This window comes from Peromyscus maniculatus, chromosome X (genome assembly GCF_049852395.1).
Source record: "Peromyscus maniculatus bairdii isolate BWxNUB_F1_BW_parent chromosome X, HU_Pman_BW_mat_3.1, whole genome shotgun sequence".
Classification (NCBI taxonomy): Eukaryota; Metazoa; Chordata; class Mammalia; order Rodentia; family Cricetidae; genus Peromyscus; species Peromyscus maniculatus.
This window is the reverse complement of record NC_134875.1, coordinates 56,147,086-56,162,616: the sequence shown is the minus strand read 5'-3', so window position 1 is coordinate 56,162,616 and position 15,531 is coordinate 56,147,086. Positions and strand designations below refer to the sequence as shown.

General features: G+C 43.4%; 1 protein-coding gene across 6 annotated transcripts in view; it reads left to right on the top strand.

The window, feature by feature from the left end:
* The window catches only part of Gprasp3 (G protein-coupled receptor associated sorting protein family member 3), a 40,732-nt gene extending 25,444 nt beyond the window's left edge, over nucleotides 1–15,288 (top strand). Inside the window, exons 4-7 of one of the 6 annotated variants that reach the window (XM_076562809.1) lie at nucleotides 8,222–10,274; nucleotides 11,435–11,533; nucleotides 12,561–12,680; nucleotides 12,965–15,288. In XM_076562809.1, the coding sequence (XP_076418924.1) occupies nucleotides 13,247–14,869 (1,623 nt within the window). In that variant the 5' untranslated portion in view covers nucleotides 8,222–10,274; nucleotides 11,435–11,533; nucleotides 12,561–12,680; nucleotides 12,965–13,246 and the 3' untranslated portion in view covers nucleotides 14,870–15,288. The other 5 variants (XM_076562808.1, XM_076562810.1, XM_042269537.2 and 2 more) reach the window with 5 other exon arrangements.
* The last annotated feature ends 243 nt before the right edge of the window (nucleotides 15,289–15,531 follow it).

Below are 15,531 nucleotides of genomic sequence, written 5' to 3'. Positions count from 1 at the left end.
ATCCTAGAGAGTAAGTTCAATTTCTTGTATGTGGCAAAAGCTTGAGTTTCTTGTAGACAACAAGATGATTTTGTTTGTTAATTCATTTAAGTAACCTGTGTACTTTGATTGGCGAGTTGAGGCCACTAATATTTTAAAAATTATTATTGAAAAGTGCGTGTTAATTGCAGTCATGTTTTAAAAATTTTTGTAGTTGTTTCTTGTTTGTGTTCTTAGTCATACTTTGTGTCTCAGTACTTAGGACTAAGTTTATTTTCTTCCTATAGTTTCTTGGCTATGTTTATTTCTGTCTTCAGTCTGAAGCATTGCTTCTAGCATTCTCTATAGGGCTAGTTTGGTGGACATATTTTTAGCATATTTACATCATGGAAAGATTGTCTCTGTCCTTCGACTACAGTAGAAAGTTTTGCTTCGTGAAGTAGTCTAAGTTGACATCATTGGCCTTTTAGAACTTGGAGTACATTGCTCCAAGCTCCTCTGGCTGTAAAATTTTCCATTGAGAAATAAGCTATTTTTTGAATGGATTTTCCTTCATATGTGACTATGGCTCATCTCTTGCAGCTCTCATAGCCTCTAATTATATATTCTGTATTAGTGTTTTAACTATAATATGCCACTGGAATTTATTACCTGGTCCTGTCTAGTTGGTGCTCTGTGTGCTTCTTGTATCTATTTGGGTATGTCCTTAATTTGGGGATTTTTATTCTATGAGCCTTTTGAAGATCTGGTCTATGCCTTTGACCCAGGATTCTTCTCCTTCTATGCTCACAATTCAGAAATCTTGTCTTTTCCTGGTTTCCTATAGTTCCTGGGTGTTTTCCCTCTGTGATTTGTTTGTTTGTTTGTTTTATTTTATTTGCTTGATTCGCTCAATTCCTCTACTTCTTCTTCAAGGCTTGATAGTCTTTTTGTGTATTATCTATTTACTTTTCATAACAATAGTTTTAGGTAAGCCTATTCCCCCACATACCAAAAAATAAAAATAAAATAAAATAAAGATGCAAAATTTTATGCATAGCTAGTTAATGACAAAAACTGAATTTGACAATGGTAGTCTTATGAGAGTAAAAAAAATATATTGTACGAGCCATGAATTCTTAATTTTTTTAATTTATTCTTCTCTCATATATTATATCCCCACTGAAGTTTCTCCTCTCCTCTCTCTTCCAAGCCCCACCCACCTCCCCTCTCCTCCTGATCTACTTATCCTCCTCCTTTCTCTTCAGAAAAGGGCAGGCTTCCCCAGGAATATCAACCAAACGTGGCATGTCAATCTATAATAAAACTAGACACATCCCTTTATATCAAGGCTGGAGGAGGCAACTCAGTAGGAGGAAAAGGGTCCCAAAAGCAGGCAGAAGAATCAGAGACAGCCCCTGCAAGCACTGTTAGGAGTCCTACAGGAACACCAAGCTGCACAACCATAACACATATGCAGAAGATGTAGGTCAGACTCGGGCGGGCTCCCTGATTGTTGGTTGAGTCTCTGTGAAACCCCTATGAGTCCTGGTTAGTTGATTCTGTAGACTGTTTTTTTTTTTGTAGTGTCCTTGACCCCTATGGCTCCTACAATCCTTCCTCTTCCTCAGTTTCCCTGAGCTCTATCTAATTGTTGGCTGTGGGTCTCTGCATCTGCTCCCATCAGTTGCTGGATGAAGCCTCTCTGATGATGATTATGCTAGGCTCGGGTCTACGAGGATAACAGAATATCATTAAGAATCATTTCATTGATTTTTTTTTTCTGTTCCTGTTTGGTTCTATACTTGGTCTCTGGGTTATCCAGACACTGGTTTCTGGCCCTCCAGGCAGTGTCTGGCATGGGCTCCCTCTTGTGGCATGGGTCTCAATTTGGACCAATCATTGCTTGGCTGCTTCCACAAGTACTGTGCCACCTTTACCCCAGCATATCTTGCAGGCAGGACTAATTGTAGGCCAATGGTTTTGTGGCTGGGTTGGTGTCCCAAACCCTCCACTGGAAGACTTGCCTGGTTATAGAAGATGGACATTTCAGGCTCCATATACCCAATTACTAGGAGTCTTCTCTAAGGTCACCCTCGTGGCTTCCTAGGAGTTTCCATTGCTCTAGGTTTCTACCTTGCCTCTGAAATGTCCCCCAATTCCAGTCATCTCCCTAGTACTCTCTCCCTCCACCCCCTACTTAATTCATCCTCTTCCTATTCCCACCTGACCCCAGTTTCCCCTACCCAGAGAGATCCATGTGTTCCCACTTGAGCCATCCTTGTTACCTAGTTAGTCTCTGAGTCTGTGGATTGTAGCATAGTTATCCTTTATTTTATAGCTAATGTCACTTATGAGTGAGTACATACCATGTTTATCTTTCTGGGTCTGTGTTACCTCACTCAGGATAATATTTTTCCAGTTCCATCCATTTGCCTCCAAATTTCATGATTTTATTTTTTCTTTTTTAAAACATTTTTATTATTAAGGAATTTTATATTCATTTTACATACCAACCACAGATTCCCCCCTCTTTCTTCCCACTCCTAAGCCTTCTCCCCCAATGCACCCCCCATTCCCACCTCCTCCTGGGGAGTCAGCAGAGACTGGTACATTCAGATGAGGTAGGCCCAAGCTCCTCCCCCCTGCACCAAGGCTGCACAAGGTGTCACACCTTAGGCACTAGGCTCCAAAAAGCCAGCTCATGCACCAGAGACAGATCCTGATCCCCCTGCCTGGGGGCCCCTTAAACAGTTCAAGCTAAGCAACAGTCTCACATCTCCAGACGGCCTAGTCTAGTCTCATGGGGGCTCCTCAGCTATTGGTCTACAGTTCACGGGTTTCCACTAGTTTGGCTGGCTGTCTCTGTACGTTTTCCCATCATGATCTCAATGTCTCTTGCTTATAGAATCCCTCCTCTCTCATTGATTGGACTCCTGGAGCTTGGCCTGGCACCTGGCTGTAGATCTCTGTATCTGCTTCCATCAGTTACTGGATGAAGGCTCTTTGATAACTGTTAGGGTATTCACTAATCTGGTTACTGGAGTAGACCAGTTCAGGCACCCTCTCAACTATTGCTAGCAGTCTAAGGTGGAGTCATCCTTATGGATTCCTGGGAACTTCCCTAGCACCCTGTTTATCCCTGTTTCCATGATGTCTTCATTTATCATGGTATCTCTTTCCTTGCTCTCCCACTTTGTCCCCGTACTAGCTCAAACCTCCCATTTCCTTATGTTCTCATCCTCCATTCATTGCTCTCTATTACCTTCCCCCTCACTCCCGGTTTGTTTATGTAGATCTCATCTATTTCTCCTTCACTGGGCTATCTATGTGTTCCTCTTAGGGTCCTCCTAGTTAGCAAGCTTCTCTGGAGCTGTGGGTTGCAGTCTGGTTATCTTTTGCGTTACCTCTAGTATCCACTTATGAGTGAGTACATACCATGTTTGTCCTTCTGAGTTTTGGTTACCTCACTCAAGATGATATTTTCTAGTTCCATCCTTTTGCCTGCAAATATCATGATATCATTGTTTTTTTACTGCTGAGTGTATATGCCATTGTGTATATGTGCCACATTTTCTTTATCCATTCTTTGGTTGAGTGGCATCTAGGTTGTTTCCAGGTTCTGGCTATTTTGAATAATGCTGCTATGAACATGACTGAGCAAGTGTCCATGTGGTATGATTGAGCATTCCTTGGGTATATGCCCAAGAGTGGTATCATTTGAACTCAAGATAGATTGATTCCAAATTTTCTGAAAAACCATGGTACTGATTTCCAAAGTGGCTTTAGAAATTTGTATTCCCACCAAGAGTGGAGGAGTGTTCCCCTTGCTCCGCATCCTGTCCAACATAAGCTGTCTTCAGTGTTTTTGATTATAGCCATTCTGACAGGTATAAGATGGTATCTCACAATCATTTAGATTTTCATTTTGCTGATGATTAAGGATGTTGAGCAATTTCTTAAATGCCTTTCAGCCATTTGATATTCTTCTTTTGAGAATTATCTGTTTAGCTCTGTAGCCCATTTTTAAATTGGATTGTTAAGTATTTTGATGTCTAGTTTTTTGAATTCTTTATATATTTTGGAGATCATCCCTCTGTCAGATGTGGGGTTGGTGAAGATCTTTTCCCATTTTGTAGGCTGTTGTTTTGTCTTTTTTGCTTGTTTTTATTATTTTTTTTAATTTAATTTAATTTTTTTTTTGAGACAGGGTTTCTCTGTGTAGCTTTGCGCCTTTCCTGGGCCTCACTTGGTAGCCCAGGCTGGCCTCGAACTCACAGAGATCCGCCTGCCTCTGCCTCCCAAGTGCTGGGATTAAAGGCGTGCGCCACCACCGCCTGGTGTTGTTTAGTCTTTTTAACAGCTGAGTAATTCTCCCTTATGTACATCCTCCCCCCTCCTTTCTTACCACATTTTATTTATCCATTCTTTAGTTGAAGGACATGTAGGTTGTTTCCAGTTTCTGGCTATTGTGAATAATTATTCTATGAACATACTTGAGCAAATCTCCTTGTGGTAGGATGGAGCATCCTTTGGGTATATGCTCGGGAGTAGTATAGCTGAGTCTTGAGGTAGATTGATTCCCAATTTTCCGAGGAATCTCCATATTGATTCCCATAGTGGCTGTACAAGTTTTCACTCCCATCAGCAATGGAGAGATATTCCCCTTGCTTTACATCCTTGCCAGCATGAGCTGTCACTTGTGGTTTTGATCTTAGCTATTTGACAGGTGCAAGACGGAATCTCAGAGTTGTTTTGATATTCTATCTTCTACTTGAACCATTCTTCTTGTAAGGCTTTTCCCTGTGCTTTGTAATTGGGTTATTGAGTTTTTCAAGCCCATCTTCATTTCAGCTTGAATTCTCATCAATATTTCTATCTCTTTACTGAATTCAGTTTTCAAATCTTGGAGTTTCTTCATCAGTTCATTCAGCTGTATGTTTGTATTTTTAGACATCATTTAAGCATTTATTTCTGTACTCTATATGTTCACTGGGGCTTTTGTTCATGTCTTCTTTAAACACTTTGAATTCCTGATGAAATTTATGACAGTTCTTTTAAATTATGTGTTCTGATATTTATTGGGGTAATTTTCAGTGGAGAACATTTCTATAAGACTAGTAGCTTATAGAAGGGGAGGGGAGGAGTGCATACAATTTTCATTTTGTTTGTGTTTTTGTGATGTGCCTGGGTATGTGGACTCATTTCATTGGTTGTGTGTCGGTATCAGGTTCTAGCTTACCTGAGACTGGGTTGGTGCAGAAGCTGCATATCTGTAACTAGGCAGGAGAGTATGGGGATGACATTGGCAGGTGAGGTTCCAAGGAGCTCACCAGGCAAGGCAGGTGCAGGAACTGCATTTCTAGAGCTAGAGCCTGGCTCAGGAAAGCACAGATAGCTCAGGTGGTGTTCATTCTTGGAGAATTCAACAGGAAATACTAGTTCAGAAGCTGCACAGTTAGAGTTAAGTGTGAGAGTGTGGGAATGGTGCTGGAGGGAGGGTTCTGGAGAGCTCACCAGGCAAAGTGGGTGTGTGACATGTGCATCCAGGATTAGGCCTGAGTGTATGGAGATGATGTGGGCACTCTTGGTTTTCTATTGAACTTTAACTGTCTTAATCTTGTACAGATATTGTGCAGAAACCACAGGTGCTATGTCCTTGAGTCCATGTCACATCCAGAAGACAGATAGCATTTCCCAGTGTCCCTTCCCTTCCTTCACCTCCGACATTGTATCTGTCCCCTCTTCTGCAATGCTCCCATAGCCTTCTGTTGGGGGAGGATTGATACAGATACTCATTTAGGGTTGAGCATTTACACTTATCCTGAGCACTTAACCAGTTATGATTCTCTGCATTAACCACTGCTCATTTCCAAATGAAGCTTCTCTGACCAAGAGCAGCACAAATATATGAGTATAAACATAAATATTTAAGAGGGCAAGTTTGGCCAGCCCGGTGGTGGTGCACACCTTTAGTCCCAGCACTCAGGAGGCAGAGTCAGGCGGATCTCTGTGAGTTCGAGGCCAGTATGGTCTACAGAGTGAGATCCAGGACAGACACCAAAACTACACAGAGAAATCCTGTCTCGTAAAATCAACAACAACAACAACAACAACAAAAAAAAAAACCCAGAGGGCAGTTCGACTTCATAATCATTTATTAAAATAGTGATAGCAGGTTCTATCCTAGAATCTATGATCTCCTTGACATGGATTTTTCATTAGGTTCACAGTACCAGGCATGAAATCACTCCTGTGGAGTAAACTGTGAATGCAACCAGAAATCAATTGGTTAGCCCTATAGCTGTCCTGCCACTATTGCACCAGTGGATACATCTTGCCTGGTGTATCAGTCCTGTAGCATGTAGGGTTCAGCACTGGATATGACCATTGATGTCTTTCTTCCCCCAGCAGCCTGCATAGCACCTTCTAACACTATGAAATATATTCAATAGAGAGTTTCCTGGTCAGTTCAGGACTGATTTACCTAATTGAGTCAATGTGACAAATGTACTCAGGGACCAGTTATGTCTAATTCCTAGTACAATAATTGTTAATGGAATAAAAAGAAAGCTTAACACTTTTACAATCACTGCCTTAAAGGAAAAACACATGTTAGATTCTTTTGGAATGCAAAATAGTTTTTGCTACTTCAATATGCAAAAAGTTGAATTTACATATCCACTAAAGTATCAGGGACTAAGGGGGACCAGCCCCTCGATAGTCCCCTACCAGGGTCTGGGGAGGATTTACAACCAGCTGATAATTTAATCTTTGATGATATGAAATGAATCCATATACATGAAACTCTTTAGTCCATACACTTTATTCTTCTGAGACAGTTTTTTCTCTACACTGCTTCTATTCTGCTCTCATGCCTAGCTCCTTTCTTGCCTGCTTTTTTGCTACATTTATCTGCTGTCCCCTCTGAGTTCTATCTTAATTCTCTCATCTTAGTTCTGCTCCATTTAGGTTCTCATCCATCTAGTTCTTTCCCATCTTAGCTCCTCCCTCATCTCCTTCTTTCTCATCTCATTCTTCCTCATCTTGTTCTTCCCCCATCTGGCTCTTCCTCATCTTCCATCTTGTTCCTCTAGTCCTCTCTTCTAGTCCTCCCATCTAGTCCTCCACATCTCAGTTCATTCCTCTCCAGTTCTTACCCATCTGGTTTTTCCATTCTCTTTTCTCTTCTCCATCTAGTGCTTCTCTGAAAATAAAACTTTTTATCCCTTTGACTCTTATCTCTCCAAGCTATCTCTGCTCCCGCCATTTCTGGTGAGTGTGCTCCTATGCTAGGCAACTTGGCTAGGCAACTTCCATCACAGCTGGATGTATCTGTAAGTTGGACCCTTAGTTCTGAGTTAATTGTTAAGGGTGGATCTAAAACTAGAGATAAGACTTTGGAAAGGAGAAAGTTAAGCTTAATTGGCATATCCACCAGGCCTTCTCAAACAGGTAGTCTGGACACTTAAGTCTGTTCTTAGAGAGTACAGAGGTATCTCTGATGAGGTACTTTCCTCCATCTGGGGATGGACCTGGCTGGATGCTGCCAATGATGATAATTACAGGGAGGCTTGAACTGGGGTTCTGGCTGTTCATAGCTGTCAGCACAGAAGGTTATCTAAATATTCCATTAATAGAGGGTAAATGGTGCCCAATAAATGATGGAAAATCTACAACAACACATGAAGAAATCACAGTAGGGAATGGCTGATAATCAAAAGCCAATATCACCAAGGCTCCTTGAGCCTCAGCTTGACCTCTGGAAGGCCCTTGGCTTCTTCCAGGTATTAGCTTGTTATAATCAGCTGAAATCCTACTTCATATATTTTTGTGGCTTGCAGCACTAAAGTTGGGGGGGGGTGACTATGATGGAGCTGAATAGCTTTGTATCGTCTTTCATGACTCATATGTCCTTTTGCCTAGTTTCTGTCTCTCCTCATTAACTAAAACTACCCTCTCTTTGTCTCTTTTATAAATTTTTGGGTTTTACCCACACTTTATATGTTTGAGAGGGGTTATGTAACCTGATTGTTTTCTCATTTACTCTGTTTAAAGCTATATCAAATTACTGTATTATAGTGTTTGCTAATAATTAATTTGTATTATTCTATATAAAATAAAGTATGTTTTTTCTTTCTTTATTTCTTCTTCTTTAATTTTTTTTTTTCTTTCTTTTACATACCAAACCCTGTTCTGCCTCCCTCCTCTTCTCCTGCTCCCTCCCACCTACCCCCATCCCACTCCCATCCCCACTTCATAGGTGGTAAGGCCTCCCTTGGGTGGTCAACAAAGACTGACATACCAAGTTGGGGCCAGACCTATCCCCTCCTCCTTGCTTCAAGGCTGAATGAGGCATTGCACCATAGGGAATGGGCTCTAAAAAGCCAGTTCCTGTACCCAGGATAAGTCCTGGTCCCATTGCCAGGGGCCCCACAAACACATCAAGCTACGCAACTTTCACCCACATTCAGAGGGCCTAGTGTGGTCCCATGTAGGCTCCCCAGCTGTCAGTCCAGAGTCCATGGGCTCCCATTAACTTGGGTCAGCTATCTCTGTGGTTTTCCCCATCGTGATTCTGACCCCCCTTGCTCTTATCATCCTTCTTCCCTCTCTTGAACTGAACTCCAGGATCTTTGCCAAGTGCTTGGCTATGGGTCTCTGCATCTGCTTCCATCAGTCACTGGATGTAGGTTCTATGATGACAATTAGGGTAGTCACCAATATGAGTGCAGGGGAAGGCCAGTTCAAGTGCCCTCTCCACCATTGCTATGAGTTAAAAGTGTGGGTTTTTAAAAAGAAAGAACAAATTGAAGTTTTTTTTAAAAGATTGATTTTCTGTCCTACAAAAATAAAATGTGTGGTTCTTCAGCAATAGAGGCTTAATAGCTAGTTATGGTATGCAACCAAGAACACGGCAAAAGCTTATGTTCTTTTGGGTGCCTCTGGGACAGTGCTTCTCAATCTTCCTGATGCTGTGAGCCTTTAATACAGTTCCTCATGTTATGATGACCCCCAACCATAAAATTATTTCATTCTTATTTCATAACTAATTTTGCTATTGTTCTGATTCATAATGTAAATATCTGATATTCAAGATATCTGACATATGACCCCATGAAAGAGTCGTTTGACCCCTCAAAGGGATCGCAACCCACAGGTTGAGAAATGCTGCTCTGGGGTCTCTGACCAACAACACATAGTGCTTGGCAGTGGGAATTTTATATAATAACTCATTCTTCCAAGAACAGCAGCAGTGTCCACCCATGCAGAGCACCTCTGTTCAAACGACTTTGTTTTTAAATTATATTTTAAAATTGCTTGCACACTGGTAGTTTTCCTTAAGGTTTCTTCATACATCCTTAGTTTGGATTGACCTGTTACCTAAGGCCTCCCATCATCCACTCCTACCCAACCCCAATTCTTTTATGTCATATGTGACCAAGTGAGTTTTTATTACAAGTTAGAAAAAAAAAAAAGTAAAATGACTTGGCTCAGACCTCTGGTTAGTTTCCCAGGGATAGGAGTATGCTTTAGCCTGGGGCAGTGGTGAGGCCTGTAAAAGGTGCTCTCATCTCTGTTCCCCCAGGAACTCCGTGAAGCATTGAGAGAAAAACATCGGAGAGGCACCAAGAGCCCTCTTGGCAGGCTGTTGCTAGGCTACCTGTCCCCTCTCCAGCTGCAGTACTAGAACTCCTCCTCCCTTTCCACAGCCTTCAGAAAAGGAGGGGGAACTGAAGCTTAGCAGAGGTGGAGTGCAGGGAGGGACAGGCACTGTCCAACTTCCTCCTGGTGTTATTGAGCACTCAGTATCCCTCCGCTGCTCCCTCCTGCTTCCCAACTACAGACCTCCTCTCTATAGCTTCCCACTCCAAAGCCCTCCTAGACCCCAGCTCTCAGCCATCCCCCCCACTCTAGTGGCGCCAGAAAAGTGGTGGTGGTCTCCGGTTAGGGCCGACAGGGGTCTGCAGAAGCCCACGGGCGCGACCCACCCCTCCGAGTGGAGGGGGCTGCCTCCGGCCCCGCCCACTCGGAGTCGGAACTAGGGTGGGCCCGGGAGGGGGCGTCGAGCCCAGTGCGCCATATCCCTCCGCCCCTTCCCGACACCCTCGAGGCGAGCTGCTCCTGCCGCATCCTGCGCAGCAGCCCCTGCCCGTTTGGTGCAGAGGCGTGGGGGCGGGACGCGGCTCTGCCATTGCACTCGCGCGCAAAGCGGCGGCCAGAGCACAGGGAGAGGAGCTGCGGAGGACGGAGCACAGGCAGGAGCAGACGGGGACGCGGGGCAGCCCGGGGACCTGGGCCGTGCGCCTGGCCAGGCAAGTGGGGGTGTGTCGGGGGCTGGGGCGGCCGCGCACCGCGGACCACCGCCCGGCCCTGACAGTGCGGTGGAGGCGAGCGGGTCGTGGGGGCTCCCTGGAGTGGTGGCGGATCCCGGAGACCCTAGGCGGTGAGGAGGAAGCGGGAGCCCGGGTCGGGCCGCAGGCACGGGGGTGGGGGGAGGGCGGCTGGGTGTGATGGTCTGGAGGCCTGCGGAGCAGATGTCCAGGCAGCAGGCTTTTCCCCACCCTTTTTGGTGTCTGGGCCCTGCGAGGGTTGTAGGGGAGGCGCCTATGGGAGAAATGGCGGCGCGGGAGCAGGGAGTCTGTGTCCCTTGGAGGTCGCTGGGGAGTGTGGTGTCCCTTGGAGGTCTCTGTCGGTGGGTTGGGGGCGGGTGTCCTGCTCTGGGCCTAGTTAGCTCTGGGTGGTGAGTTGCCTTGCTACTTGGGCCTTACTCCAGGAGGCCCTTGTGTCCTGTCTCTTCCCACAGGCTTCTGCATGGTGGCAAAGTCTCCTGTCTGAGTGGTAGGAATGGTGCATTCTGGGGAAGGGGAAACATAATTAGAGGGGTACCAGAACTTAAGAATGAAATGTTCATCTATCTGCCTTCCATACAGGATTGGTTGTTTTATTCCCTTCTATATTTAGAATCTTGTGCTTAATTTACTGCAAGCAAATAGTCATGATAAGGAGTTGGTCATATTATGATATTATATGTTATGATTTTATTATATGACATTATGATATTATATTCAAGATACATTTTTTCAATATTCTGTTTCACTTTGACCATTTTTTTTATATGTTTGAATGGGAGTTAAAGGAGAAGTTTTTGTGCAGGTGGGTGTTCAATTTAGAATATGTGAAATAACTATAGGATTTAAGTATCTGTTTATGGGACCCCATATATCATCTCCAGCCACTCTTCCTAGTCCCTCATATTTTTGTATAGAAGCAGTGTCCAAGAAAATGTGCTATTTCTGAAGGTGGCCGTCTGGGTCACAGATGAGAGTTGACAGAGTTCATTTACTTGGTTTCTGATTCTCTAAAAGGGGGTGTTTGAACTTGGGTTCTGGAAATCTGCATATAAACCTAATAATTTTATACCATGGTCAACATACTTTCTTGTATGTTTTTCTCAGAATCTTGGTTTCTATAGGTTGACTGTTCTCCAGCCAGAGGACTCTTCTTTAGTGGGAAGGAGAGCATCTCCTGAGCATCCTGCTTTGTGATGAGTCTGGCATTGATAGCACATAAGGTAAGATCGAGTTATACATGGGGAGTCTGGTATTTCAAAACGTGGTCCTGAAATTATTGTACTCATTAGCCCCCCTGTCTTCTTCCCAAATACTGTTGCATATGTTCCACTGTCTATTTCTACGTCTTGTATTTTCCTTCAGGGAAAGAAATTTAGTCCCTGCATGGGAAAATTCCTTACTTTAGGGTTAGGAGGATGCATATTCAGGAGGATTGCAGGTCATGAGCATGTCTGAGGCATAATTGGGGCGGAGCTGACATGTAGGAGACATTTAAGAACCTTGAGTATACAAGAGCATGTGCTATAAACCTTTTCAGGGGTGTTCTGTCATCTCAGTCCCTTTACTGTTTTTTGGTTGTTTCTGATGTTGCCTTTTTATCCATAAGCTGTTTCTTTCCAGGTTCCTGTAGAGCAGTGTTTCTCTAACTGTGGGTTGCGACCCTTTTGGGGGTGGAATGACCCTTCCCACAGGGGTCACATATTAGATACCCTGCATATCAGATATTTGCATTAAGATTTATGACAGTAGCAAAATTATGAAGTAGCAATTTTTATGTACTTTTATGGTTGGGGTTGAGCACACCATGAGGAACTGTATTAAAGGGTCTCAGCATTAGGAAGGTTGAGAGCCACTGCTGTAGAGACCTGTAGGTAGCTGTTCACTTAGAAGTTAAGAAAGACCAAAACTTCATTGGGATTTGAGGTGAGTGTGAAGGTGAGCATGAGCACACCTGGCAGTCGCTGGTAGAGGTGGCTGTTGGCAAGTGGGTGAAAGCAGATCTTACCTTGGACCCATTGTTTTCTACCTTTCCAGACGCCACTGCCCCCATAGTCGGTACAGATAGTGGGAGAACAGGGAGCCAGGCTTGAGTCCATAGGCATTTAGCAGATACTGGCTCAGAAAATGGGGAGAGAATCCCTAGGAGAGAACAGGGGATGAGGGAGCGTTAAGATACCTGGAGATACAAGTGTGGGTCAGTCTGTCAGATTCTCAAAATTCTAACCCCACGTGTGTTTTTCTCTATAGATCTGCCTGTGACGTCAGTTGGACGACCTTCAACAGTGAAAGCGAGGAAGGAGGAAACAGTCACAGCACATCAGTGCAAGTTGGTGGGAGGCCTTTTTAAAGACATACACGTTCCTGATGGTATGTACCAGTGTGGACCAAAGGGCCTGGATGCTCGATGCTCTTTAGCCTCTCCTACTCTAAGCAATCTTACCTCCTCTCACTGTTGTGTTTGATGGGGACAAAAGACTGTTAGTACTTGGCCTGGGTACAACTCTGAAAGAAATGAAATGAGCTAGCAGTTTTCTACTCATCCCCATCTCCTACCACAGTTCAAATCTCTGTTTATGTCCTTCTGCATAGCTGTCTGTATAAAGACCAAAGGTTGGGGGACACTCAAAGTCTATTTCTTTCTCCCACCTTAGGTGTCTCTCCAGTGCTAGCCTTGGACTGGCAGAAGACTGCTTTCAACGGGTCTGCCTTTGGAAATCATCTTCCCCTAACCCGAGTGTCTTTCCTCCGTCCCTGCCGTTGATAGAGGCTGTATGTCAAAAAAGGGAATTTTGTAATTACTAAACTGACAGTGGTCTTTAAGTCTTTCTGCCAAGTTCATCTCTGACCAAGTAAAACAGTGCAAAGATATTAGCCTGGACTGACCAGAGAACTAAGGTTAAGACTGGACAGGTGTCTATAGCTGTGCTTCAACCATGACTGGTTCAAAGAATAAGGCTAGAGCACAGGCTAAACTAGAAAAAAGGGCAAATGCACAAGCCAGAGCTGTAGCAGAGAGGGAGGCTGCCAATGCATGCAGAGCTGCAGGCAAAAACCGCGACAAAGGAAAAACGAAGGCAGGAACTAGAACAGATGCAGTGGCGGAGATGAAGTCGGGGTCTAAGAACAAGGCAGGTGCTGAGATGAGAGAAGGGGCGAGGTCAGACTCTAAGGCCCCAGGAAGAGGCACATGGGATTACTACCATAAGGCTGAGAACAAGGTTACTAGACCTACACGTAAAGATAAGGCTAGTGACGCCTGGTTCTGGACTGGGGAAGAGTCTGGTATCAATTCTTGGTTCTGGAAGGGAGAAGAGGTTAGTAATAATTCTGTTGCTAAGTGTGAAAATAAAACTAATACTGGTACTCAGGGTCGCACTGAGGAGTCAGAGCCTACACCAAGGGCCAGCCACAAGTCTAGGTCAGGGGCCGAGGAGGAGGAGGAAGAGAACGTTATTGGGAACTGGTTTTGGGAAGGAGATGATGCTGGCTTTGATCCTGATCCTACACCTGTGTTCAGAATAGTTAAACCTCAGCCAGTGGATGAAATTAATGAAAAAAACAGGCCAAAGGACTGGTCTGAGGTTACCATTTGGCCCAAAGCTCCTGCTGTGACTCCAGCAGTGTTAGGTTATAGATCTCAGGACTCATCTGAGGGAAGGCCCTCTTCCTATATCGTGCTGGCCTCAAACGAAGAAGAAACTCCAGCAACAGCCTCCACTAAGAATACTCGATCAAGCCTACAGTCTATACCCGAGTATCCATTTGGTTCTGAACCTTGCATCCAGACCTTAGATGAAATTAGACAACAAATCAAGATCAGAGAAATGAATGGCATCAAGCCCTTTGCTTGCCCTTGCAAAATGGAGTGCTATTTGGATTCTCCAGAATTTGAAAAGCTTGTTAACATACTTAAGTCAACTACTGATCCCCTCATTCATAAAATAGCACAGATAGCAATGGGTATACATAAAGTTCATCCGTTTGCCCAGGAATTCATTAATGAGGTGGGTGTGGTGACACTTATTGAAAGCTTGCTCAGTTTTTCTTCCCCTGAAGGTATAAAAAAGACTGTTATTACTCTAAATTCTTCTGGGGATGAAAGACAACACAAAGTTGAATTTCATGTTAAGCATATGTGTAAAGAAACTGTATCTTTCCCCTTGAACTCGCCCGGCCAGCAATCTGGATTAAAAATACTAGGGCAGCTAACTACTGAGTCTGTTCATCACTACATTGTCGTGAGTTACTTTTCAGAGCTTTTCCATTTACTGTCCCAGGGAAATCGTAAGACTAGAAATCTTGTTTTGAAAGTATTTTTGAATATGTCCGAAAATCCAAGGGCAGCCAGAGATATGATCAATATGAAGGCATTAGCAGCATTAAAACTCATCTTTAACCAAAAAGAGGCAAAAGCAAATCTTGTTAGTGCTGTGGCCATCTTTATTAACATAAAGGAACATATTAGAAAGGGGTCAATTGTCGTAGTCGATCACTTGAGTTACAGTACTCTTACTGCCATATTCCGTGAAGTTAAGGGGATTATTGAAAGAATGTAAAATGACCCAGAAATGGAAGATAACACTGAACTGTGCCCAAATTCTGATTGGCTATACATTCCCAAAGAGTTTTGCATACTATTTTGGTAATAACTGTACACACATTTTGTCTTAACATCTTTTACAAATTATTACCTGTGACAGGGTCTAGCTCAAATCTAAAACATTTTTGGTGTATCAAATGAATATTAAATCTTGAGATAAACAAGTCTGTTGATTTCTATCTTATCTAGATTAGCAGATTTTTAACATTTTACTTAAAGAAATTGTGATCCAGATATCAGAAGTACAGTGTCTTGGTGATTGTTATCTGCTTAGATCTATTTGTGGCTCCAGATAGCAAAAAAGAAACTACTGGTCTTGTAATCTAGTTACAGAAATAAGGCGTATGCAAATAAAGATAACTGATGGTACCTACACTGTGTGTTTGTATATATGGTATATACATATATATGCATATTTCCAATCCTCCCTTATTCAAACTACATCAGACACTCATTACAGAACACGAAATGGCCCAGAATTATACAAAATCTAGAGTGTATTTATAATTCTAAACTTTTAGACTATTTCATCTGTGCCAGTCATCTCAGAAGAAAAAGGTAGGCATGAAAATGAAGTATTTTTTTTATTATTAGTTGCCCACTCTTTTCAGATGCTTA